The 26,456-nt window shown below is 35.9% G+C and overlaps 1 protein-coding gene across 12 annotated transcripts in view; it reads left to right on the top strand.

The window, feature by feature from the left end:
• Positions 1–26,456, top strand: part of dtnba (dystrobrevin, beta a) — a 176,986-nt gene that overhangs the window by 97,846 nt on the left and 52,684 nt on the right. For all 12 annotated transcript variants that reach the window (XM_015348275.2, XM_015348281.2, XM_015348288.2 and 9 more), the window contains one exon: positions 14,852–14,926. In XM_015348275.2, coding sequence (XP_015203761.1) covers positions 14,852–14,926 — 75 coding nt within the window. The remainder of the gene's footprint in view (positions 1–14,851; positions 14,927–26,456) is intronic.

Raw genomic sequence — 26,456 nt, forward strand, 5'->3', positions numbered from 1 at the left:
GAAGCAACATCATTAATAGTAACTACTTTCAGCGTGGTTGATATTGCTTTAATTTCAAGGTACTGAATTCTGTAATTTATTTATATGCCTACACAGAATTGTATATTATACACAGACTTAAACCTGTAAAAACCTTTTATGTTTGAAAATAAACTATTATAACTATTATATGTGCAAAAAAAAAGATTTCATGAGATGAATGTGACAAATGAATTAATTATTGGCATTTTTTCACAGTCTTCCCTGCTTTCTTTTATGTCTTGTCATTATGGTGCCTATGAAATATGGAATCTATGTGGCCCTTTATGATCACAGATTGACATTGAATCTTTCCCTGTGCAACCCAGTACCGGCACATACAGTATGGCACTGAACATTAAGTATTTTTTTTTCCCATCAGCAAAAAGTAATAGGGTTAGGAAATGAGCTGAGAATTGTATTTAAAAACTGTTGGTGACTGTATTCAAACATGCATAAATCCATAAATCCCCTAGGGAAGGAATGGAGATTTAGCTAGGCCTCCATGAGCATTTCCAATACAGAACCCTGTCTTATTAGGGCTTTTTATAGCATCTGCCCAACAGCAGATGATTGCAGTGCTGGTTGATCAAGATGCTCAGTAACAGTGCAGTTGCAGTGTGGTGAAAAGAGAAGCTTGTACTGTAAGCTGTGTGATACGTTCAGAATGAAGTTCAGGGGTGTGCTGTTTTTGCTTCAGTACTGTATGTGTCAAAATATAAAATGTGTGAAAATGTATTGATACTAACCAGAAGGACTTTTCTAACAGCAAGATGCCTACTGATTGTATGTAGAACTGTGACATCCTGTATATGAAAGTTGTAGTGAAAAGGTTGATATGCATTTAACATTTACATACTACATTTTATATTTCCAGAAAGCACACTCTGGGAACTCCTGTTTTCAAAATAATGCTTTGTGATTATGGGTGTCATTACCTCTCATACAGTTGTGATTCTGTTCTCTTGATGCAGTTTGTTTTTGGATAAAGTTAATCATAACTGAAGGAAAATTTATCCATCAGAAGAGTTTGCTGAAAAGGTCACCATAATATACTTTTGGTGTATATGTTTTGCAGCTTGAAAGGCTGAGTGAATGCTGTTTTTCTTTCCAATTATTTATTCTTTAAATATACAAGTTCATCTATTCAGAAAGGTGGTGGTATTTGAATTGTCTCAGTAAAACTTTTGAGTTGTTCTACTTTGTTTTCCTTTCTTTTTTCCACACCTCATGATTTTTTACATCATGTGAAGAACTGGTAGTCATGGACTAGTAGTTGTCCACTGTCCAAAACCATAGATCCGATGCAGTTTTTTAATCAATTCTCTGTGCCCTCTGTGTCATTGTCAGGCATGTTATCAATGAATCCTTAAGTTCTGTGCTAAAAAAATAGAATTTAGACTCCATACTCTAGCCTGCTCAGTAGTTAGTAGCCTGAATCTACAATACTGTTTTCCTAAAGCAAGCTATTACTGTTCCAAGCTCACAATCTGTAGAATAATACAGTATGAGTCTTAGTAGTCTGGGTTCATATTAATGTACAGTGCAGAAATATCTCTTGTTAGGGTTTCTGATTATCCTTTTTAGGCCTGCTGGACTGTTTGTTCAAATCTGTTACTGTTCCTTATTAACAAAGTTGGTCACATCTTGAGTCCCACAAATCTCTGTTCTCGGTCAAGTTTTTTTTTTGTATATGTACAGTACATATACATACTGTATACTTTTGTATATGTATATGTACTGTACTGTATTGGGTCATTTTCTTTGTGCCATCAGCTTTTATTTCTGTGCTGACAACAACCACATCTCTGTTCACATCAAACCTCACACTGTGTTGTCACTCTCCTTAGATTATAATAAAAATTAATAATTTGCTCATGTGAGCTCTGGCAAGATCAGTTTGACTGTTGATAATCCTGGAATCAGTACCCAGGTCAGGAAGCTTGACCCAAGGGTCACATTTGAAGTTTATATTCAGAGTGCTGTGAATGTTTTGTTTTCTTAACATTATTATTACAGTATGTGTCCGGACTTTAAGCTAATGACCAGACTCACTTCTTTTAAAAAAAAAATGTGTGTCTTAAAAGAGAAAAACTATAGGCTCTACTTACGGTACCAAAATTCCTAGTATTCCTAAAAAGCCCTGCTGTTGGCAAAACTTTCTTTTTCCTCAGGTTCAAAGGATATGGCTTTGAATCATTAGACTATTATAAGAAATAGCAAAAGGATTGAGAGATCACTGAAATCACTTGTGCGTGCTAATGTGCAAAATATGTACTGTAACTGAATGCCTAGCTGAGTAGAGAAGTGCGTGCTGCTCGAGAGAGAGGCAAGATGACAAGGAAGTTGGGAAGACATGGTACATGTAAACCAGGTACAAACGAGTTCTGCAATCGGCATCAGAAGGCTGTAGAGTCAATATGGATAAATAAAATGGATTTTATACAGACAATATCCTATGAGTAAAGTTTTTTTGTAAAAATTAAATTAATTATTTCAGCAAATAACCTGTAAAATTTGCAGTCACAGAAAAATTAAATGCTCCCTTTATGAAAGGGACATTTTCCAAACTAGACGAAACTCTGTAAAAGAGATTAAATGAGAAGGCTCTTTAATAGATTAACAGATAATCATTAGGAAACACTGTGGCTTCTTGAATTATACAGCATCTGATTGGTTTCTCCTTGGGAAACTAAAAGCCATTAGACAGTACTTGTAAATACTATTCTTTATCTTTCATGTCTTAGTAATTATGTCTACCTGACTATGATGTGTTTAAATCAATGGTTAGTTTCCACCTGCTTACAAAAGACACATGAGAAAATACATATTTTTAATTTCTCAGTAAGGCCTGAAACATTTTAAAGTTTTAAATTGTGATGTGTTGATAACTTTGTAGAAAACTATAACCTGTGTTTTTTTCACCTAACCATATGTAAATGGTATGCTGATAGCTACTGTACATGTTGAGATGTACATTTTGAGATGACATCCATATGCTTAATAAACTCTTAGTGTCAAGTGAAATACCACCATACAGTATATACCTTCAACTTCCAATTGCAGTATTAAGAATGTAAGAGCTATGCACCAAACAAAATCCAAACTTTTGCAACCATTTGGAATCAAAAGCCTATACAGTACAGTATGTCAAGCAGAATAAAACATCTGGGTACCAATCAGAACACAAAGCTTGCACCGAGATCACAATGTAAAGTCAAGACTTGTGCAACTGCTATGAGGTGTTCAGGACCAGCGGTGCATAAATTCAAAACAACAAGGGATTCTGGTATATCCAATTCCGCTTTTAGGAACTACAGTACCAACCCTTTTCTGGTACAATCAATACTAAAGTCTCTGGGTGTGTTGAACTCAATACTTTGAAAGTCTTGTTGATTAAGCTTGACAAGAATACAGTTACTGTACGTGCTTCTACAGTGCTTGACTGTGTATGACATCTTTCATCTGTGTTGATATAAATTTTACTTCAACCAAAAGTCAGCTGATGCGGAGAAACCTCAACAATGAGATTACATTAAAGTGTGTTGCTATTTTCTGGCCATCTTGATTTGAGGAACAGCTGTCTGGCAAGGTGGATAAAGAAGCTGAAACCCACATACATCGGTGCTACATTGACGCTGGCAATGGGGATGATGCTAGCATAGCAAACACTGGGGAAGTAACAGTTTGCAGACATATATTTATATCCTAAAGAGCTATGTAAATAAACGAATTATAGCCACAACATATCCACATTTTCATAACCATTATTTTAAATTTTGTTTTAAACTTTTGATTCTTAAGAGCCTGAATTTTGTATGAAATAATAGTCAGTCTATGCTCCACAGTGAGCATTCTATTTCAAAAACAGACAGAAGTGGAGGATGTATGATCACTTGTATGTACTGCTTTGATCTCAGCATGGATTGGACAAAACCCCCTGCAGCTGGAATATTAAATCACTGCCTTATCTGCTGATTTGCTGTGGCCATGTTCAAATAGTAGTGACGGAGCTTCTACCAGTGTTCAATCACTTGTTAATCTAATATTTAGAAAAGCATCAAAGAAAAAGAGTTACTGATGAACCTTTAGGTTAAAAATAGGACTGGAACAAAAGCTTGTGTGGTAAATATTAGACACGGATGTAAAATAAAATTGTAGATTGATATGTAGTTAAGCCCCAAAGGATTATTTGAGTTCTGTGGGGAAATTAATGACAGAAAATAGATTAATATACAGTATATTCCAATCATATAGTTACCCCTTTCATACATTTTTAAAGCCCCTAATGCATCTCAGTGATTGTTCAATTGAAATATGGGTAGTGGACAAGAAAATGGTAACAACGTAAATGATGGATACCAAGTATATTGAAAGCAGGGGCTACACAAAAGCTTAAGCTTATGTTACGTATATACAGTAACATCCCAGCATGCCTAGAGTCATGTATAATTATGCTGGACAAGCCTGGTTGCTGAATTATGATTAGCATGGCTGCAAGAGGAAACCTTAATCATTGTGAAAGAGGGGTGATTTTTGGGGTGTGTTTGGCAGGAGTTTCATTGACAAAGACAGCTCAACTTGTTGATGTTTCATGAGTAAGGATGTCAAATGTGAAGTCAGCATGGAACTCTGAGGGGGAAACATCATCAGCAAATGGCAACAGGGGGCAGAAACATGATAACCATACATTCAGATGCTGTGCAACTGCAGATCAACTGCAAGTATCAACTGGGCAAGTAACCAGTTTCATTAAAAAACAGCTTTTGAGAACTCCACAGAACAGGATACCACAGTTGGGTTACAGTGCAAAAACCATTATACCTGGCAATGCACACTTGTGAGTACATTGGTGCAAAGAGCACAGGCAATAGACTTCTGACCAGTGCAGAAATGTGATATGGTCAGATGAATCATTCCTCACCAAGTTCTTCCAAGGGTTTTGTAATGTGGTGGGGCACATTTTCCTAGCATTGTTTGGGTGCACTCATTCCTTTAGAAGGTAGGGTCAATGTTAATCGCTACTTAATGGTATTGAGTGATCATTGATACTCCATGTCACAGCATTCCTCTCCTGCTGGGAGGGGTGTGTTCCAGAATGAAACTGCCCCATCCACAGAACATGTGTGATCACCAAGTGGTTTGATTATCTTGTCACTGGTGTTAATAATAATAATAATAATAATAATAATAATAATAATAAACTTTATTTTATATAGCGCCTTTAAAGGTGGCTTCTCAAAGCACTTTACAGGATGACAATAACAATAAATAAGAAGACTACAACAATAAATAAGAAGATTTCACAAGATTAGACACAATTACAACAATACAACAATAACAATAGAGGAGACCGTGGAAGGTGGTATTAAGAAGAGCAGAGGGGTGAAGAATGGAACCAGTTAAGTAAAGGCTTTTCTGAAGAAGAAGGTTTTGAGTCTGGATTTGAAGAGAAGGTGACTCTCTGATATCCTTGGGCAGAGAGTTCCAGAGCTTGGGGGCATAGCAGGAGAAGACCCTGTCGCCCATACAATGTAGACGGGCTTGGGGGACAGTAAGGAGGGCAGAATTTGAAGAGCGGAGGTTGCGAGGTGGGGAGTAGGGCAATAAAAGTTCAGACAGGTATCGATGTGCCAAGCCATGTAAAGCCTTATAGGTGAGCATGAGGATTTTAAAGTCTACGCAGAATTTGACCGGAAGCCAGTGTAAGGACTCCAGGATAGGAGTAATGTGAACACTTGCACTAGACCTGGTCAGGATTCTGGCTGCTGAATTTTGGACATACTGCAGTTTGTTCAGAGTGGATTTACATACCCCAGCAAGTAGAGCATTGCAGTAGTCAATTCGAGAGAATACAAATATGTTGATCAGCTTTTCAGCCACAGTTAATGATAGCATAGGGCTAGTCTTGCGATATTTCTAAGGTGAAAAAAATAAGTTTTGACAGTATGGTGTACATGTGGGTCGAATGTTAAGCCAGAATCGAATATAACCCCAAGGTTTTTCAATTTTGATTAAAGCTCAAGTACAGTGCCATCTACAGATAGTGTTACAGGACTGGCTTTACGAAGTTGATGGGGGGTACCAATAAGCTTGACTTCAGTCCTGTCACAGTTAAGATGAAGGAAGTTTTGAGTCATCCAAATTTCAGAGATGCAATTAGATAGAATAGAGACAGCCACATCAGTGTCAGGTTTGGTATGGATGTATATTTGAGTAAAAATGAAAGCTGAGGCCATGTGATCTTAAAAGTTGACCAAGTGGGAACATGTAAATGCTGAAGAGCAAGGGGCCCAGTATTGAGCCCTGGGGGACACCAGACTTGACAAAACCAATTTCAGACCTGTACCCATTGAGAGTGACAAAGTGACAGCGATCGGTGACGTAAGATTTAAACCATTTGAGGGCAGTGTCAGAGACTTCAAACAGTCTCGAGACGAGAAAGTAAGATGTTATGGTCAACCGTGTCAAAGGCAGCACTGAGATCAAGAAGGATGAGTATGGAAAGAGAACCAGAATCAGAAGCTATTAGGAGATCGTTGGTGACTTTGACCAGGGCGGTTTCTGTGCTGTGAAGTTATCCATGTACATATACAGTATATCATGGCATTCACCAAATCTGAACCCAATCAATCATTTACTGTATGGGTTATTGCTGGAATGATGGCTGGAATAACATATTCCACCTCCACCAGCCAAACTGACTTTCTTGTAGAGGAATTGTGCCACATCTTTCTTGCTGAATTCCAGGCACAGGTGGCCCAACACCCTATTAAATGATTTTAGTTTTTTTTCACTCTATATTAAAGAGTAGATTGATAAAAGTTGACACATTGTCAAATGTTTCATTACAGTAATGTGCTTTTCATTCCAGTCTTCCCAGAAGTAATTATGTAGGTGAATGCACAATGCCATTTTTAGAGATTGTGAATGCACAATGCCATTTTAAGAGATTGTAGACATTTTCTAACTCCAATTTGGTAAAGTAGAAATTGCATGTTTTCTAGATCAACACCCCAGTTTGTACTTTGTCTCACGTTACCCATTCCTTTTTGCTGATGACTGTTTGTCTAACTTGAAAAGGTTGATGTACTGCCAATGGATATAGTGCAAGGGTTTCACACAAAAAGGTGGCTGAGTTTGTAAAAACAGAACATGATTTTAGTCTTAGTAACGGTCGAGATGTGTTAAATTATACATTTAAATAGCTGGAAATCATTTGTTACAGAAGTGAAATGAAAGGCATCAGTATCAGTATCATTTCTGTTTTCTTGGTAACTGGAAATGCATGCTAACATCTGTCCTGAAGGATGGTGTCTTCGTTAAAGCTTACCTGAAAGTGTAAATTCCTGAGTTCCAGGACTTGCAAATTTTATCACACCTTTGACATTAAGAGGTATGGAAAAAAATAATACAAGAGTTGAGCTTATATCCATTATTCTGTAAGTCACTTACAAAAGCAATGGGTTCTGGATCCCATGAATGAGCAGGTTTGCCCTCACAGTGGCCAATACTGGTGTAAAGCTTATACTGTACATATATACTGTACAATGTGATATATTATATTTATACAGACTTGGAGTCAAATGCAGCCAACATTTAGTTTAATAAATCACATATTAGCATGTACTGTATATTTGATTGTGGTAGTGAAGGTACTCATACTCACATTTCCAGTTTTGACAACGGGACAGCATTTGCTTTTGCATTTGAATGCCTTTGACCCCAGGTCTGCATGAAACCTGCTGTCATTGCAAATAAGCTCAGCTTCTCCCCAGGTGCCAGGCAGAACATTGTCCGAGGCAGCTGAATTGCTGCAGTGTGTGTTCTCACTGGGAAGGAAAGCAAATCACAAATGTTCAGCACTTCACCTTGACTCTGCGCTTCGTACATTATCAGGTGAAGGGAGAGAACTTCCCAAAGCCTGGAAAACCTTGTTAAGAAAGGACTAAAGCATTTAACATGGTAGATTTGAATTTGCTAAAACATCTTTAGATGAAGTCCTAAATATAATATTAATTTTCAAATTAAATGGCATATGAATGCAAGGTAATGTACATTTGTGGATCAAGAACTAGGAAAAAGCACAAACCCACTAAAAGATTTAAGCGGGTCTTTTTAGGCATTATGATGAAGGCAGTGCAGGCTTTCCTCTCATGACCTCTCTTGAGGTTGTAATTTGTTGTTCAATGGTCTTGATTTTTCTTATCTTTGTGGATACACAGTCTGCCTTTAGTTTTTGGCCTCCATTTTATGTCAGGTTACAGCGCCGGGCCCTCCCTTGGCTGAAATGAAGAATGTTTTCCAATCAGGGGGAGCTGGGGGTGGAGTCTAGGATATTTAAACCTGAAACAGATGGCATGGAAGAAAGTCTTGTCTATGTCTATGTGGAGGTGTGTTTCATTGTGGAAACTTAAAAAAAAATATATGTTTCTATGATCTTGTGGCCATCCCTGACTTACCAACAAGGTGGTTGTTTTCACAGGCCCATTTTTATTTCTGTATCAGTGATTGACATTTTGTTATAGTTGTTCAGGTGGGTAGCTGCGTCAGCATGCGTAGGCTGCAAAGGAACAAGTAATAGGTTTATTTCATGCTGAAAAAAAGAAGAAGAAAGAAAACACAACGTTTTGGCCGTGGAGCCTTCTTCAGGTGTCAGGTGACCTGAAATTAAACCTATTAATTATTAATAGAAGAAGTCTCCACGGCCGACACGTTGTGTTTTCTTCACTTTGCTATAGTTGCCCAGCTACTTAAATTTGCAGACAGGACACAAATAGGTAGCCTGATAGAAACAGTGGAAGGGGAATTTAAAAAACAGACTTAGACAAAACCATAGATTGCTTTTAGATTGGTCAGACACCTGATGTATAAAATGTAATGTTGATAAATGGTAAGTTATGCACATAGGAAGTAGTGACATACATTCTGCATGTCTCACAGGTTATTCTGAGGTGCAGGAAATGTTGCATGAGATGGATCTGAGTGTTTATGTAGTCTTTGTCCTGTTAAGACGGTCATCTTAAGGGGACTAGTAAGACCTAGTTTAGCATCGTGTATTCCTTTTTCATCACCGTACCAATGAAGGATAATATAGCCTTATAAATAGTTACAAAGAGAGAAATATATTTTAATGTAGAAATGAATATATATAGGGTCACCTTGGAACTGTTATATGATTAGTTGTGAAATACAGACACAAGGTCACAACTGGAAGCTCAAAGGGACAGACAGTGGTTGAGGTGCATTGCAGCTATAATCACTGCTGGTGGTGGATATGGAGGACCATGTGTTATAAATATACTTTTTTTTTTTAAAGGTATAACAAAATATGTATACCAAGTTGGATGAAAAGAATGTTATTCTTTTTTGAATGAACCATTTTATCCAGGCTTATTTAGTTTCTTCTGTATTTTTTAAGCACCAGCAAAATTAGACAATTTTTTGTGTGACCTTCAGTCTGAGTTCTCTTTTTGTAGCTCTCACATTTATAGATAATAAACAGAAGCTTTTTAAATGGGAACTCAAGGCATTAACACATTAAATATTTGTACTCTTACTTACTATGCAATATATCCAAAGGACGTTGGTGCATTATCTAGGATTTTGTTGAATAAATGCACAAAATAAGTAATTTAGACAGAGATACTTCACTCTGTTTAAACTGATTTTCCTGAGCCGCGTTTTCATTAAGACCATATAATATAATAAGCTGCATTGAGTTGTGTAAACAGAGTTTAAATAATCGTTACTCTGTTTAGGATTCCATTTCTGTCTGTGTTCAGTATCTTTTTGTTAGTCCCACTTTACTTAAATAGCTGTTTTCCCAGTGAATCATCACACCACTATAAAGTGCATTTTAAAGATGAATATCATTGAAAGCAGGTGAAATAAAGATGTCAGCCTGCTGGGTGAGAATCAACAATTTACCAATATGTTGTTTTCATTTCAGCCACCACACTGCACTCTAATGTTTCTTTTGATCCACAAGAGATTTCAGGATTAGTTGTAACTGTACAATACATGTCAGTAATACATTCTGTTTCTTAGGATGCTGATGTGTCCTTACAAAAGAGAAATACTACAATGTTAAACAGACTTTGCTTGATGCTTTTAACACTGCTGGATGCTGTATAATTGAACATTCTTCGTAAAGTTCAAAGCGCATATAGTGTATAATGTACTCATGGCTCATTTGTTATATGTCAGTGTGGCCACGGTTTCAGCACAGTTGAACGCAATTTAGTTTTTTTTTGTTGCTGTTGTTGTCATTCTAACCTAACAAGGAAGAACACCTTCCGGAAAGATTTATCCAGAGCAGCTTCTTTCTGTAGGAAATGAAGGGGATTATATACTGTACTTTAGACAACCAATCATGCTTGAGCAGGGAAGGCAGTACGCATAATTCAGGGGAAATTGGGAGAAAAAAAAGTATTTTGCTGGAATACCACAGTTAATAAATGGTTTTATAGGGTTCATAAGATGTGCAGCTTTGTGCACCTGATAAACCGCAGAATATTAGCATTTAATCTGTCTAGATAAAAGTTTAACACAGAAGCATTTGATAGACTTCTGTTCTGCTGGAGGGCTTTCATGTTCTTTACAGTTCGGCTGCTGTATCAGCTGCTTGGCTGGTCATGATCACATGTGCTTTACTGACTCTGCAAATTTACCTGAAGGGAAAAAAGGAGGCTTTTTTAAGAGGCACTTTAAATACCCTCCTTGAATTCTTGCCAAAAACACGGAAGAAATAAAGGCAATTGAAGATTTCAGTTTTTTTCTCTTTGTTCCATTAATACCAAAAAGGTAGAGCTGGGCATTTTCATACTTCAATGGGAAGGCTTGCAAGAATAACCTCATGCAGGAAGGTAAGACTCTTTTCTGTAATTGCGTAAGTGTGATCATTTTTTTAATTCGTAGTATAATTAAACTTTTTTGTTTTTCGTTCATTGGGTTCTGGATAAGAATGCTGGGGAATTTTGTAGACCTTCTTGAATGTTTTGGAAGATGCATAGCCTAGCTGCTACCGAAATACCAAGGAAGTATAAATCACTTCTAATCAAAGGGAGAAAATATCCCACTATTATTGTATTCATTTTTGCTTGTTGCTATAGATCCTTAGATTGTGAAAAAGAAATATGTGATCTAAGAAAGGATTTATTATAATTCTAGATTTCTGTTCATCTATTAAGTTGACTTTTTTGCAGTTCTTCTTAAATCGGCTTATTTTGGAATTGGAACGGCAAGTATTGAGTTCAAGATGAGCAATAAAATATACTCATTGTTTGTAGCTTTCCTTTGTGCAAGAGAAAATCAATACATCCAGGACAGTAAAAATAAAAATGCCTTTTTATTTTTTATTTTTATATAGTAACGTTTTGATATAGTGTCACCAACCAAATACACCTTCTTTTAATTGTTTTCTGTGTGAACATGAGCATTAATGGGTATTTAAGATACTCCTAAAGGATGATACACATTTTCTTAAGAATAAAACTCAAAGATGAAGATGAGACTGGCTGTTGAAGAGGAAAGTTAAACCTGTCAGATAAAGGACAGGCAAACCAAACATATTACACTTTAAGAGTGAAGGACTAAAAATACCTTGCAGGACATTAAACTCCAGAGGTCAGATGCACTGCATTGTTTTATATTGTAACTAAAGCTACAGTTGTATAAAATGTACATACAAGTTTGTACAAGACTTTTCATAACAAGAAAAGATATAAAATAAATACATAAAAAAAATTTAAGTCGTTGTTTCACCAGAGTGATAAATTAACCTCTTTAACTAATCATTTTATCTAATATTATCCCTTATGTCCACCACTTTGTTATATCGAGATAGTTACCATTGGGGGACATATTTTAGATTGCTCCAGTCAGCAATAAAAATACTTTAGTAAAACAAAAATGTATGTTCCATTTCAAACATTATCGTGATATTTACAGAGTCAAGCTTGTGACCCTATACTTTAGGCATTTAAAAGGGTTTTAAAACATTAGACTAGCATGACCTTTCCTTTATTTCTCAAGTGCAGGCTGAATAATATTGATTATATTGACTGAAGCAGTGTACAGTATGTAGAAAGGAAATTGCATATTCCTGCTACCTCACTGTTTTTGTCTGAATAGGGAGCCCTGAGCCTGTGTGCAGTTCTGTAACCCTCCTATCAGGCACAGCTTACAACCCTCTTTTTGATGCAAAATACTATTGGCTGCAGTGTCATGTGACTTTTTTTTTTTGCCCTGTTGGTCATGTGACTCCTCTGTTTCCTTAGAGACAGCAGCAATGTAGTGCATTAAGATGCTCATTCAGTAGACTGTGAGTCAGGGATACGTTTGGCACACAGCTGAGAAGGCTGGATGTGTTTTGGTAGCCTGACAAGTGCATTACAGTCAAAGGAGGTTAGTAAGTTGTTCTCTTGTTTCAGTGATCTTTGATCCTTCTATTTGTCAGAGTTGTGTCAATGAATACCTAGATTTAAGACATATCTACAAAGCCTAGAATGCAAAAATACTACTTAGAACAGTAGAGTGTAATAATGTTTTTGTATGTTTTTTACAGCATGCTTTATTTAATTTAAGGTAATTGAAATAGAACATGGAGTGTTTAGTTTTAATTTTCTTTCTTCCAAGTATTATCCAGTCAAAGTTTGCAGTTCTGGAAAATAAGATATCAAGAGTTGCTACATTAAAACAATATACTGCCTACTATCACTTTCAAATTAAATAACTATATGTAGTTTTTCTTCTTTAAATTAAAAAATATAACCATTTTGTATAACAACTGTGAAAAATGGATCAGAAAATACAATGAGAAATGAGAAATGTCTAGAGAATCTCTGATAGAATATACATGAATTGTGTATCATTAGGTGGTTGTAAGCATGTGAGTTTGTAATACTGTTAGATCCTTTTAATACGGAAGGCGAGTGTGGAACAGTGTGAGAGAATAAATAGGTTTGGCTCAACTTGAGCATTTTTTAGCTCCATTAGCGTGACAAAAGAAAACCACACAAACCACTGCGTATCAAACCTGAAGCAAGTATTTGTGTTGGCATAAAAATGAATTAATTTTTCTTTAGGCTTTGAACTGAATAATATCAAATCAAAAGTTTCAGAAACAGTTCAGTAATATAGATCATGTTAAGCACCACTTTGTGTACATTGTGCATGCTAGACCTGCGAAATGCATGCTGAAAGTATTTTCATTGAGCCAGATGGTACTTTATTACTCGAGTCAGTGATGTCAACATTCCTGCTGTCACTAGTCTCTGCTATATTCAAACATAGGAGGAAAACAATTAATGGGTTTAATGCATTGCCCAAGCTCAGTTGATAAGTTCGATGTCTGTGCTTTCTTCTATAGCAGTAGGTTTGACTGAAGGGCAAATGTGCAGTTCCAAAAACAGAACATCGGAGTAATGTCTAGTTTTATGTAGTTATCGATTTTCATGCTTATTCTCTGAGATTTACATCAGTGGCTTGGTTAGACTGACGAGTGTGTTCTATTTCAGGAAACAGAATATCGAAGGGAGCACAATTGAGAGCAGTGCCGCACGGAGAAAGAAACCACTTTAGCGTGTTAGTGTTAATGGCAGCAACAATGACAGGGCTGTTGCACGCTCTCAATATGGCAGAGTATGGTGATGTTTAGAGATGCAATGCACATAGTGTTTTTAAACAGTTTTTCGTTTAATTGTGGTACCAGGTGCAGCTGTGGTGGGAGCCACTATATGTTTCAGGACATGCTACATCAAGGGCAGATGGTCTTTTGCCTCATTGGCTTTCAGGAAATTGCTTCTGCTGAAAGGGTTCTGGAAAAGCTATGCAAAAACAGACTACTTTCATTCTTATTCTGCACCTGTCTGTGTTTGGCCTGTTTATTCTTCAATTTAATTTAAACTATTTCATCATCCTGTATTGCCTGTTGAAAAACATTGTTATAAAGTACAATGACTTACTGTATTTGGTATTGTCACTTTTGTACAAAAGCATCTTCCTTATATTAAAAAAACTAACTCAGCTGTCCATTCAGTGGCGAAGGTTTTATTTTCCAGAAATTCAAGGAGATTGCAGCTCCTCTTTTGGGAGTGACCACCCCAGGGTTCAAAACCGAACGGAATCTGAGAAGAGACTCTCTATGAAAAGAGCACTGCTGTGTTTTATTTTGGTGAATAAACTGAAATACAGTATGTTCTTGCTTAAAAGGATGACTCCCCTTTTCAAAATTCTGTAATAACCTCAACTTTTCCTATGGACTCAGATGTAATAGTTAATCATATTTGAGCTTATCTACTGTTAGGGAAAAACTACAAAGCTAGTTATAAAAAGGAAATATGGTTTCTGGCTCACAAATACAACTGCATACAGTATACAGTATTCTAACACTCTCATCGTAGATAAAAGCATGGGTTAAGAATGTCCTTTGCTTTTATCACAACAAAACAGCATTCATTTGATCATGAAATCATTTTTATTTTTTCTATTTATTTGATTGTATTGTAAAATAGGGTGTTTCGAAAATAAAATTGTTTTGGTGGTAATTTGTTTATTCTTCAGGGGAAATTGTCTTTTTGAGTTTGAAAGACACAATTAAATCTTTTGGCAGCTCTTCTTTCTTCTTGTCAGTGTTTGTTTCTGTCATTTATGAATGGTACGAGCAATTGCTTCTGCATGACTTCACTCCCCATTTGACTGAGCCATTGCATTATAAAAGGAGGTAAGGGTGGTTAAATAGGAAATTCATGTAGCAAGAGAGCATGGGTAGTTCTGAAGACGAGTATGCTTGCCGTTGTAACTCACTGTTGCTGAATTGTTTCTCTTTTAGCCCTCCACGGCCACTACCAAATAACATGAACGACACCATGGTGATGTCTTCTGAGGCACCCACCCCAACCAAAAGGTAGGAAGAAACCTTCTGATTCTCTGCATATTTTTCTGGTCTGTCATTGTCAATGAGTCTGTGAATGTGACTGAGGTTTTTGGGAAAGGAATGGTATAGTAAATTACATGTAAAAAACACAGTGCTGCCAATCTGGGAAAAGTCTGACTCAAAATAATGAACAAGCTTACATTGCAACCATAGGCAATATTACAAGTCTTTGAATCTCAGAAAGGGCTGTTTATCTAAAAAAATAAGCAAGGAGAAGTTAATGTTTAATTGCAGTTTGGGCAGTGTAAACCATTTGTCCTTGAAAGGGTAAAGCTGAGATACCAGCAGTAAGAATTACTGTATGCTTGATTTTTTTTTGCTCCCCGTCTGCTGTTTTTGACTGTATAACACTGCATTTGTGTTTAATAAAATAGTTTTATTGTGTTTAGCTTTTTTAATAAAATAGCATTTACCCTCCTACAGTACATTTAGAATCATAATTCAAGAAAAAAGGCTAATTAACATTGCTGTGGGATGTTTTAATTAAATAGTTCAGATCCAAAAGACATAATGACGGCAATGTAGTGATCAACATGATCCATAAAAGCCCACAGTTGATGGATAATTTGGTTAATTTTGAAGTATTTTTAATCATCACCACTTTGGTGACTGGCACCATTGATCTCTTCGTATTTTAAGAAAATATTATTTCTTTGGAAATGCTGAATTTGCTGTTCTGTGCTGTTGAAATATCGACATACGTGTTAATCATTGAAAATACATTCTTTATAAATTTAAGTTGTGCACATACTGTACTGTAAATTATTTCAAGAAAAGCCTGACTGAAGATAATGGGAAATTCATTTTTTCAGCTTAGCAAAATATCAGACACCCTGTTTCTGAAACAATAGCAAATTTATAATGTTTTTCAATTTTTTGGTTGAAATATGTCAATGATAGCATATTTATAGAATAATTTCAAGTGATAATTTAAATGCACCTGTGAATTAAAGGGGAACTGCAGTCCCAGTTTCTCAGACCGGTTATTAAATCTCGGTATAAAAAATACAAATTCTGAACTAAGCACAAAATCATGAACTTTGCGCACATTGTGATACAGTATGAAGTGGCCCTTTCTGCTCACTAGTCACTGTAGTGACTAATGTAATGTGAAGTATGAGCGAGTAAGTTCAAGTTGTGCAGACAATTTCACTGCAGAAATGTTCCATTGTGATCTACATGCAGAGTTAACAAGTAAGTAATATTTGTTGGCAAAACCGTCTAAAAGTTGAAAGCAATATTTCTTTTGGATTAAAAGAGATGTTTTCACAAGCCTGCTTCTATACAATGTGATAGGGTCATTCATGCTACCCGAAGTTTGGTTTCCTCCTTCTAAATTGCATACCTGGAAATTTCAATTATTTTGTGATGCAAATTTGAGGTTTAACGTGTTACTTTGTACATTTTTCTTTTCATTGAAATGTAAAAATACAGGTGACTGTATTTTTCACTTATGTCTGCACCTCCACATTTATAGACTCCACTGCTTTTTCACTGCAGTTTTCTCTGATGTAATATTGCTGTTCTGAGATCTGAGATAACAAAAAACAGACATTGTTGCTTTCAGTCTAAAAATATCTTCCTTAATGTTGAGGATATACTGTATGGGTCTGCATGTGATACATTCTTCCATTATATGTGATAAATTCAGAAATAGCTGTTATAAACCATAGGCATAAGAATGGTATCTCGGAATCTTAGAAAACCTGTCATAACTGATACAATTTTCCTTTTTCATAGAAAATGATATATGGGTAAATGTTATAGTTAATGTATGTTACTGAAGACTATAAAATGTTATGTACAGTATACATACAAATGTTTGTATTTTCTGAAAAATGTAGTCCAGTGCTTGAACATAATTATGGTCCTGGATGGCTTAACTTATGATTTGTGTTGTGAGTTCAGCCCTATAGTCCACTCTTCACTGGTGCAAGACTTAAGCTGCAGACTTGTGGGGAAGGTCAGTAGGTGGAAAAACAGGCTGGCTCGACAGTGCTTGTTTTTGAAGGAGGCAAATGAAGGTTCATATTAATTGTTCATGTAAGTTGATTTAATTTAAAAATAATACACAGCTCCAAAGTTAAGTCAATAAGTAAGCAATACAGTTCAAGAAGCTAGTACTGGATGCAGTTCTTGGAGTCTTTCAGGAGAAAAAAAAACACATTGCTGCTATGGGGAAAAGCAATAGAGAATTTACATCTAAGGAGAACTGGTGTAAGGAAGCCATCTCAGACATAGAACAAGACAGCTGACATGACAGAACACATTGCTGATCCACAAAGGAGAAAGACACTGAGTGCATTTGAATACAAGTTGCAATAAAGCAAATGCTACATTTAACTGTACGGTATTTCATTTTGGACACTGAAACCTCTTGAAAGCCTTACATCTGTCAATGCCTGATGTTTTGATAATGCAGTTACAGTCCAGTATTGGGTCTGGGACAGCATCAGCCCATTATCTTTTTTAAGTTCCCATATAACCTCTGACTGAATGACAGTGCTTGTGCTACAAGGTGGTACTAATGCATGAGCAGACTCTAAATAATGGGTTGCCATAGTATTAACTGGTTGTGATCAACAGATTGAAAATAACTGGTGAAGGTACAGTTGTCTGTGCTTTAAAGTAAACTTGGATGTTTCTTTGAAAACAGGATTTTCAAAGAAACAATTTGCAATTTTCTTATAATAGAAGAACAAAGTCTTGTGAGAGTGGTAGGATTTCTTTGTTATTGCAGTATTGTTACAAAGCCTTCTACATTTACTTTATGACAAATATTTCTGACTAAAAGAGTAACATTAGTAAGTGACAGAAGAGACAGACTTTATCTGCCAGTTAAGTCTTTATACCTTTTCATTAAAAAGTTCAATGTGCATGCAAAAACATATCCACTGTATCTGTGTTTAATATGTTTATGATGTTGTAGTACACAGTCTTAAACTCTATAGATTTTAATATTTTTGACCTTTTATATTGATTGTGGTAAATAATGTTTATACTGTATCTTGGAAAATTCATATACTGTACTGTATACTGTTGGTATGGTACCCATACCTGTAGGTATAGATATGGTACTGTATGTGGTGTTGAACTCTTGTATTATTGGTTTACAGTATGTTTTTCTGATCATGGCTGTATATACTAAACACAGCATATCATAAACAAAATAAATTAATGCCAGTGATTCTTCTCTTCTTAGGGGGAATATTTTCCTACTTAATTGGTTTAGAGATTTTTGTTTCCTTTCAAAACATGGATAAATGTGAGTTAATTTTTCAATTTGTTTTTAATTCAGAGAAATACTCGGGTAATTTGGTATTGTACTGTTTTTTCCCCACATTACTTAGGAAGAGCAACACTTTCAACCCATTAAGCACCATATCAAAACAAATGTCATGATGACTAATGTGTGCTCCATAAATAATTTCAAGTTTGTAAGACTGGTACATTTCTCTTAGGTATCCACTTGTTGACAATAATGGCAACATCATGAGAACATATAAAGTTCTTAACATTAAAAGCCAACTGAATGAGAAATTCAAAAAAAGCATCAGACACCATTCTCTCAATTCATTTTTGTATGTTAAAAAACTGAAAATTCCTCAACAGCCTAAAGTGTTGTTTTGCCTGCCTGTGAAGAAATTGCTTTGATGTCTCATGCTAAAAATGACATGATTTACTAAATAAAAACAACATTAACATTTGTGCATATATCTACAGTATTATTCTGCTGGGTTTTAAAATTCCAGAGAAGGTTTGGAGCTGTAACTGGAAAAGAGAAAAGGGAAAGGGGAAATCTCCAATGAAAATTAGGTTGCTGTGGCTGAGAAGAGATCACTCTCCCTGTGGCCCAGAATTTTCCAGAACCACTTCCCTAGCGTGGTGACTAAGGGCACTGTACCATCCTTAGGATGAAACATTAAACTGAAGTCAAGCCTACTTGCTTTCTGAAAAGTCAGTTTGTATCAGTAGGAGTGCTAACTGCAGTGTCCTACAGTAGTTCATTTTTACTCCGGGTTGGCACAATCCGGCCTGCCTAAGCTTCACCCTTAATTCATCTGGTGAAGCAATTTCTCAAGTCTCTCAAAGATGGGTGGTGCATTTTGCAAACAGACTGAAGAGTCTACATATTAAAACAGTATAAATTGATATTTTTAATTAATGTATAAGAATGTAAAGAAACAGGCTGGTGCACATTGAATACGTTTTTTTTTTCTATGTAAAGTACGGTAGTATTTGCCACTGGTTCATGTGCCTGTCTGTGGCTTCTATCCTGGATAAGCAGTGCTCCTTATTCTATATCTGTACAGAACTGTAACATCATACCGCTCTAATTGAGCCACCTCTTGTTTATACTTTAACGTTTACTTTACAACATTTTAGAAAGTTGCTCATGAATTTAATGTTGATTGCAGAGTACTAATACAATTTTGCAATTTTGCATGTCTTTGTGGGTTGCCTTCAATGCTTTTCAAAGTATGAAAACTGAAAAACACAAACACTCAAGTGTTAATTCAATTTGTAACATTTATTGCAAATAACAAAGGCAGTGTGTGAACCATGAGGGGAAACTATGGGTTTTCCCTTCTGACAGTTTATTGGAAGTTTTGCAGGTTTGTTATTCAAAGCACTATTTAAAACGGGAAATTGCAGATAAGAGGCCTAAATTGATGACATCTTAAAGTGAATGCAAAATATAGATTTATTTAATCTTTCTTTGTCTTAGTACATACTATAGTTATGTATTTTACTTTTAAAGCTTTTAAGAATATGCCTAGTGCATGTCTGCAAAGCCTGGTTCCTAATGGACCTCCAAAAGCAAGAAATTGATTCATCCAATAAATCCCCATAACTTAATATTAATCAAATAGTAATACTTATCAAGTACACTAAATGTGATTTGAACCCATTACAAGTTACACTGCTTGCATTTTAAAATGTGTGGTACTTAAGACTGAGAGACATTCCTACTGTACAGTTTTGTCAGATTATTTAATTAAATTTCAGGGATGCCCTGGGTTCAGTTCTGGATCTGGCCTGTTATACAGTACTGTATGTATAGACTTAGTATGTTCTCCCCATGTTTGCATGGGTTTTCCTTGCCATGGGTGTGGTGGCTCTGTGGTTAAGGATCTGCGCCTGTGGCTGGAAGGTTGGCGGTTCGTATCCTGCGGCCGGCAGAGGAATCCTACTCTGCAGGGCCCCTGAGCAAGGCCCTAAACCCCAGCTGCTCCAGGGGCTCCGTAGAAATGGCTGAACCTGTGCTCTGACCCAAAACGTCTTTTCCTGTCGATGTGTCTGTGTGTCTCATAGAGAGCAAGTTGAGGTATGCGAAAAAGACAAATTCCTAATACAAGAAATTGTATATGGCAAATATAGTGATCTTATCTCCAGGTGCTCCGGTTTCTTCCCGCAGTCCAAAAACATAATTTCAAGTTAACTGGCTTCAGAGAAAAGTGAGTGTGTGTGCGTTTGTCTCTGTGTTTGTCCTGCAATGGACTGGGACCCAACCTTGGGTGTACCCGCCTTGCTCCTGTTGTAATGAATGGATGGAAGAAGCTTGCAATGAGTATATACAGTAGTGGCACTTAAGTTCTAATAATGAGTAATGGTGTATGGTATTATATGTAGATATTAATGTTGTTTTTTTATTGAAAATATCTATGTCTGACAGAATTATATTGGAACAACATTTTTCAGATTGCATAAATCTCAAATCAGCACAAGTTTTTGTAACTGCTTTTAACTGTAAAATGGAGGTGCTGTAGAGATAACAAAAGGAAAGAAAAGGCAAAAACAGAAACAAATTTTTGTTATTGTATTGTGAGTGTGTGCTGTTCTTGTGTTGTGCCTTTCTGTTAGTTTTTTTATGTACTATATCTGCCTCAGTAAAGAAGACATTATTGGCAACTGAATGGTAAAAGTTCAATTTGCTGGCTGACAAAAATCAAGTCCATTGTTCAATAAAACCAAATTAATAACTTTAAAAAGACTGTGCACATTGTAAAGTATTTACTGTATATTAAATGTATAATTTAATTACTCTGAAAAGCTCTACAAAATAGAACAGTACATTAACTGATATTCATTAGTAAGGCATCACAAATACATAATTTAGAGTTTTTCAAACTCTCGCCAATGATCACACTGTATGCAGGGTAACTGATTAAAAGGCTCAACTCACCTGGGAAATGGTGGTGATTAAGCAGGTAGATGTGTAAGCAGAATTCCCACAGCAGTTTATCATTCAAATTTGGCATCTGATTAATGATGTTTGCTTCATGAATAATGTAAAGAATGTTGGCCTTCAATTACTTTAACATCATCACTTTATTAACCCTTACAATTTCTTGCATTAGGAATTATCTTTTCGCATACCCCAGCTTGCTCTCCATGAGACACACAGACACACAGATAAGGAGGGAGCCTGGGGTATGCGAAAAGATAATTCCTAATGCAAGAAATTGTAAGGGTTAATAAAGTGATGCTTTATGCTTTCCTTTAAAAAATAATAGAGAAGGACAAAATAAGGCCTGCTATGTACAGTATCATTTATGTGGTGTGTTGCTCAAATTTAAGTAAATTGTTACATACTGTATAAATTATTTTATTGTCTTTGAGAATGACCAAAAACCCAAAGGTATATCTCAATTTCAAGCAAGTGTTTTAAAATGGAAAGTTCGCACAGCAATGCTAATGAATAACAGAAGAATGATATTTGGAAAATGTGTGGCGACAGGAGAGAACCTGCAGTAAAAACTGTGAAAATCTGTGACAGTAATGTGTTTGCTGAAGAGCTGGATGTAGCCAGCAAAATGCTTTCCTGAAAAGATATTCCATTCTGAGAGTGGAACCCTTGTTGAAAGGCTCAGCATGAGTTTTCTTTGCTTTTACTTTATGGGGTGTCAGATAGGAGAAAAAAGAAATTGCTAATAAAGTACCTCTGAAATACCACAGATATAAAAAATAGGGTACAGTGATCCCTTGTCAACGCAAGGGTGACATTCATGAAAACCCTTGAGATATGTAAATTTCTGGTTGGTAAACGTAAAACCTAATAGGGGAAACAGGGTTTGGGGATTCCAATTATTGAAACCAAACATTTTTTTAAAATATAAAAAAGTAAAGCAAAAACATCAGTGAAAAAATAAAAAAAACAATATATTTGGAAATAATGTTGTATACAGTAGATACTTTTTAAATGTGTTTCTGGCATAATCCTTACCTTTAATCCTTACGTGGCATGTACAGTACAGAACCTTAAAACGATGTTGCTGTTCCACTTCCTGCACTCGCTCTGATTCCCCCACTTTCCAAGCACTTTTCTTCAATCTTTTTCTTCTAAGTTCTTCACGGATCTAGATTTCTTAACAACACTGGACTCTTTGTCCTTTCTCATATGGTTAGGAGCCTCTTAAATGTATTATTTTTAAACCAATGAGTTTTACTTTTATTTAGTAAATGACTATCACTAAGTCTTCTTTGCACAACCAAGTATTAATAGCCATCAATGTGAAATAATGTACATGAATAAGCACCGAACAATTTAAGAAAGTGAGAGACATTGCAGGCGAGTCTCGAGCCAGCATGCTTTGCGGCTCACAGATACTTCTGAATCTTTAGGATACTCATACTGGGGGTCCCACAAGGTTAAAGGCGAACAGCTGTCCCAGAGTTATTAAATCTTGGTAACAAAATAAATTTATCGACAGTATAGAAACATTTTACAAAATCTCCAAAATATGAAATTAGCTTTGCAGTTCCCCTTTAAACTCTGTGGATATGAAATATAATTATCTTCTTCTTCTCATTATTATCATCGTCATCATCATCATTGCACAAACAATTCAGCACAGATGTAATTTAGGACAAATTAAAGTTTTCCTCTACTTTTTCAAACATTTAATGTCTCTTCCTGTGCATGACCACACAGACAACAGAGGATTAAGGAGTTCTTCCTAGGATGACATCGATATGATGCCTTATAATTTAAAGCTGTCAAACTATTTTCTGTTCAATTTGTTTCTCAAAAAGTGGTGTTAAAAGAAAATAGCTGTCGTGTTAATTAAAAGTGAGGTTTGCTAGGTACTTATTTTGTTTGCTGCATTCAGACAGAGAAATTGGACTCATGCAGACTGTTCAGTGGACTATAAAAAAATAAAAATAAAAATATTATTCTCCTCTTTTTAGGTTAAACAGTATTTATTTTTGCCCAGGCAGCCTCAAGAATCATTACTTTTGAAGAACAGCTCCATGAATCACAAAACAGAGAATATGTATTAGTTGTTGTTTGTGTGGGTCTGAGAAGTTTTTATTTTGAGAGAATGAAAAATTAGAAATGTTGTAATTTTGAAATGTAAAACACTCACATTAAAAAGAAAATGGACTTGTCTCAGAATAGTACATTTCTGTAAATACAGCAAAGTGAAAACAAAAAATAACTTTTCTTTTCATTCTGAATACCATTTACTGTATATGTCAGCTTGTTCTATTTATATAGCTTACTGATGTGTTCCTTATTATGTTGTTATTGCTGGTGTTCACTCCCTTACTTTCAAAGACCCAAGAGCAAAATGCTGTTGACAATTATCTTAAGTGTGACATAATTGGACAGAAATCAAACAATTGCTAAGTGACTGTGTCAGCACCACAGAGGTGCTTTTGCGATGAATTATCCATCTTCCAGTGATGATATTACAAGCATCTCTCATCTGTAATATAACTCAATATGTGGATCTGCATTTAAACAACTGTGTAGATATGGACTGTGTAATCTGTATTTGTGTGACCTGGGTATTTTAAAAGCCTTGTAAAATTATTTACTACGCTTTCACCACTATTTTTTTAAACTTCATTGTATTAAAATACATTAAATGGTCAAAGTATTGTTTTTCTTAGCTTGAACTAAATAATGACCAGTGGAAATCTATCTTTCTAGATAGATGTACTGTATATGGTTTCAGGAACCCATTTTTTGGAGAAACGTACAACTGTGCTGCTATTGTTTTTAGTGGACCTAACAAATTCTGTTGGATGTTATTCAGTTGTATAGGTGGCATGTTCTACATTTAAAAAAGGAAGAATTGTAGTTGCAGACTTAATTAAATTAACCTTTAATGCACTTAAATTAGCAAGTTAACAATAGATGGAAGACTGGCTGAGCTGCAAAGATACATATAACAGTGCTTTGAGATTTTTTTAAAGGATGAAGACATTCAACTTGCAAATGAATCTAAAGTATTATTCACAGTTCACACCTATAATGGCTGATTTGGAAACGTCTTTAGTTGCACTCATATTCTGATGCCAGTGTCCACATGATTTCTTTACTGGGAATCTCTTAGTGTTAATGTTTGTGCAGTACTTAGTACTGTAGATAAAAAAATAATTAAATGTTAAATGCAGTGTGTGGAAAGAGACTCCAGCTCTTGATGTGCTGTGGTCTGAAAGATAATGTAAGGAGACAGAATCAGGAGGTGCATGATGACGCAGCTAAATGAATGAAAGCATCAAGCATCTCTTGTGAAACATGAACACAGAGGATCAGTTAAAATAATTAGCAGGGGAGTTTGCTTTGGATCACATGAAAAATAATAAATCAGCCCTAGTATGTTCTGTTATATAAAGCAGGGACTCTTAGATAATTTAAGTCCCAATGTGGTTCATGTATGAATGCAAGACGATCACAATCTCAGCTCTTCCTTCCAGCCAAAACGCTACTCCTTCTCAATTATTTTCATCTAACACGTCTCATTAAAAAATGGTGTTATGCCGATCATATTGGATTCCATCTCACCTTGACATATTCCTGATATGTGTTCATGAACAACAAAGATGATTTCTGTACTTCTTCAGTCCATTCATTTCCCACTGCAACCGCAAACCACAGAGCCAAGGCACTGAAATGAAGAACTTTCTGACAACACTACAAAACCCTGGTGTGCAGTCATCTGCAGGGGAGTGGCTTAGACTAAAAGTAGAGTAATACTTTACTGACTCTGGACTCCCACTGCCCCAGCAGTGCCTGTACAGTTTCTTAGTGCTTATGGAAGCCCCTCAGTTAAAAGTGAATGTTAATGTGGATTCAAGCACTATAAGGTCCAACCCATGCATCACATCAGGGCCTTAATTGCTTTAGCCACCCAGGGGTGCTGTAGTATTTCTGGTACAATGTCTCAAGGGCTTTAGGTGCCTGAGACATCATCATGCACATAGAGTCTACATGGTTGAGAACCTTTACCATAGGTCATAATTGTCCTGCACAGCTACCAAATCTTCAATCTATTTGATCTAATGTCTATTATCTGATGTCATTTCTGCTTGCAAGTGGCAAAGAGGCAACAATCAATTGTATATTGTTGGTAAAATCCCTATTGCAAATACAGATGTAAGGCTCGCCTGTCTTTAAAGATGTAAATCAAGCTCAATTTGGACATCTCTTATTTTAAGCAATTCTGTATTTGCTCCAGGGGAAACAGAATGCAGATCTCTCTGGGGCAGAGTGCTGATGTACTCCCTGTCAAATCGAGTTTCTTAAATATGAAGCAGTATAATTACCATAGTATCACTGCCATGACCGATTTGCATAATCCGATGGGTTAGTCAGTGGTGAATGTCACTGCCGTCAGGCAATAAGGAAGTTGTTTTCCACCTGAAAATTATTGGCATTTTCTTAAAGTAATTTATCTTTGATTCCATGCGTAGAAGTACTGTATGCACTGAACTATGCAACTCATAGGTCATTGTTTCTAAGTTTATCATTTATGTTTTTAGAAAATATATAAGTTTGAATTCTGAAAGTGGTACTTTGGTGGCTTTAGTACCGTGCTTCTATTAAAGAGGGGGTTCTGACTGACATCTGATGGTATCTTTAATATTCATAGCTGGGTATGGATTTTATATTTGGGGTATTTTTTTTTGGATAAATTAACGGAATTAAATGTTGGTATTTTATGTGGCACATGACTTCCCATTAGTGATGCTGTGAATCTTTTGTCAATGAAAAACAAATGCTGATTTTATGCTGCCACATCCTCTTCCATGCAGCATAATGTTTTTTTAAAAGCCCATAAGCCATGTTTTTCTTTATTTCTTCTCAGAAAAAATGTCAGCTTTTCTATTTTTATTTTTTTTCTTAATTCATTATTCTGCATCTGTACTGTTTATCAGAATGCGTCTTTGCATTTGCAGTTTTGATTAGTTATGCATTTGAGTCAGGGATCCAACCCATCATAAACCAGGTTCTACACAAAAAGAGGTATTCAACAGCTGATCCACATTATTTTATGTGGGGGGGAAAGGGGAAATCACTCTTTTTTCATTTTCTATGCAGACACTAATGACAGATACTGTATCTGGAGTTAGTGAATACTTGTCTGCCTTCGTGTAACCTCTGCTGAATATGGCGTAGCTTGCCAGTTTTTCTGGGTTGGTGTGAACCTTTTAGATTAATAGAAGAAGTGATGTCCTGGTTCTAGATGGATATACTGTACATATA

The sequence above is a fragment of the Lepisosteus oculatus genome, chromosome 2, assembly GCF_040954835.1.
Source record: "Lepisosteus oculatus isolate fLepOcu1 chromosome 2, fLepOcu1.hap2, whole genome shotgun sequence".
In the NCBI taxonomy this organism is placed as follows: domain Eukaryota; kingdom Metazoa; phylum Chordata; class Actinopteri; order Semionotiformes; family Lepisosteidae; genus Lepisosteus; species Lepisosteus oculatus.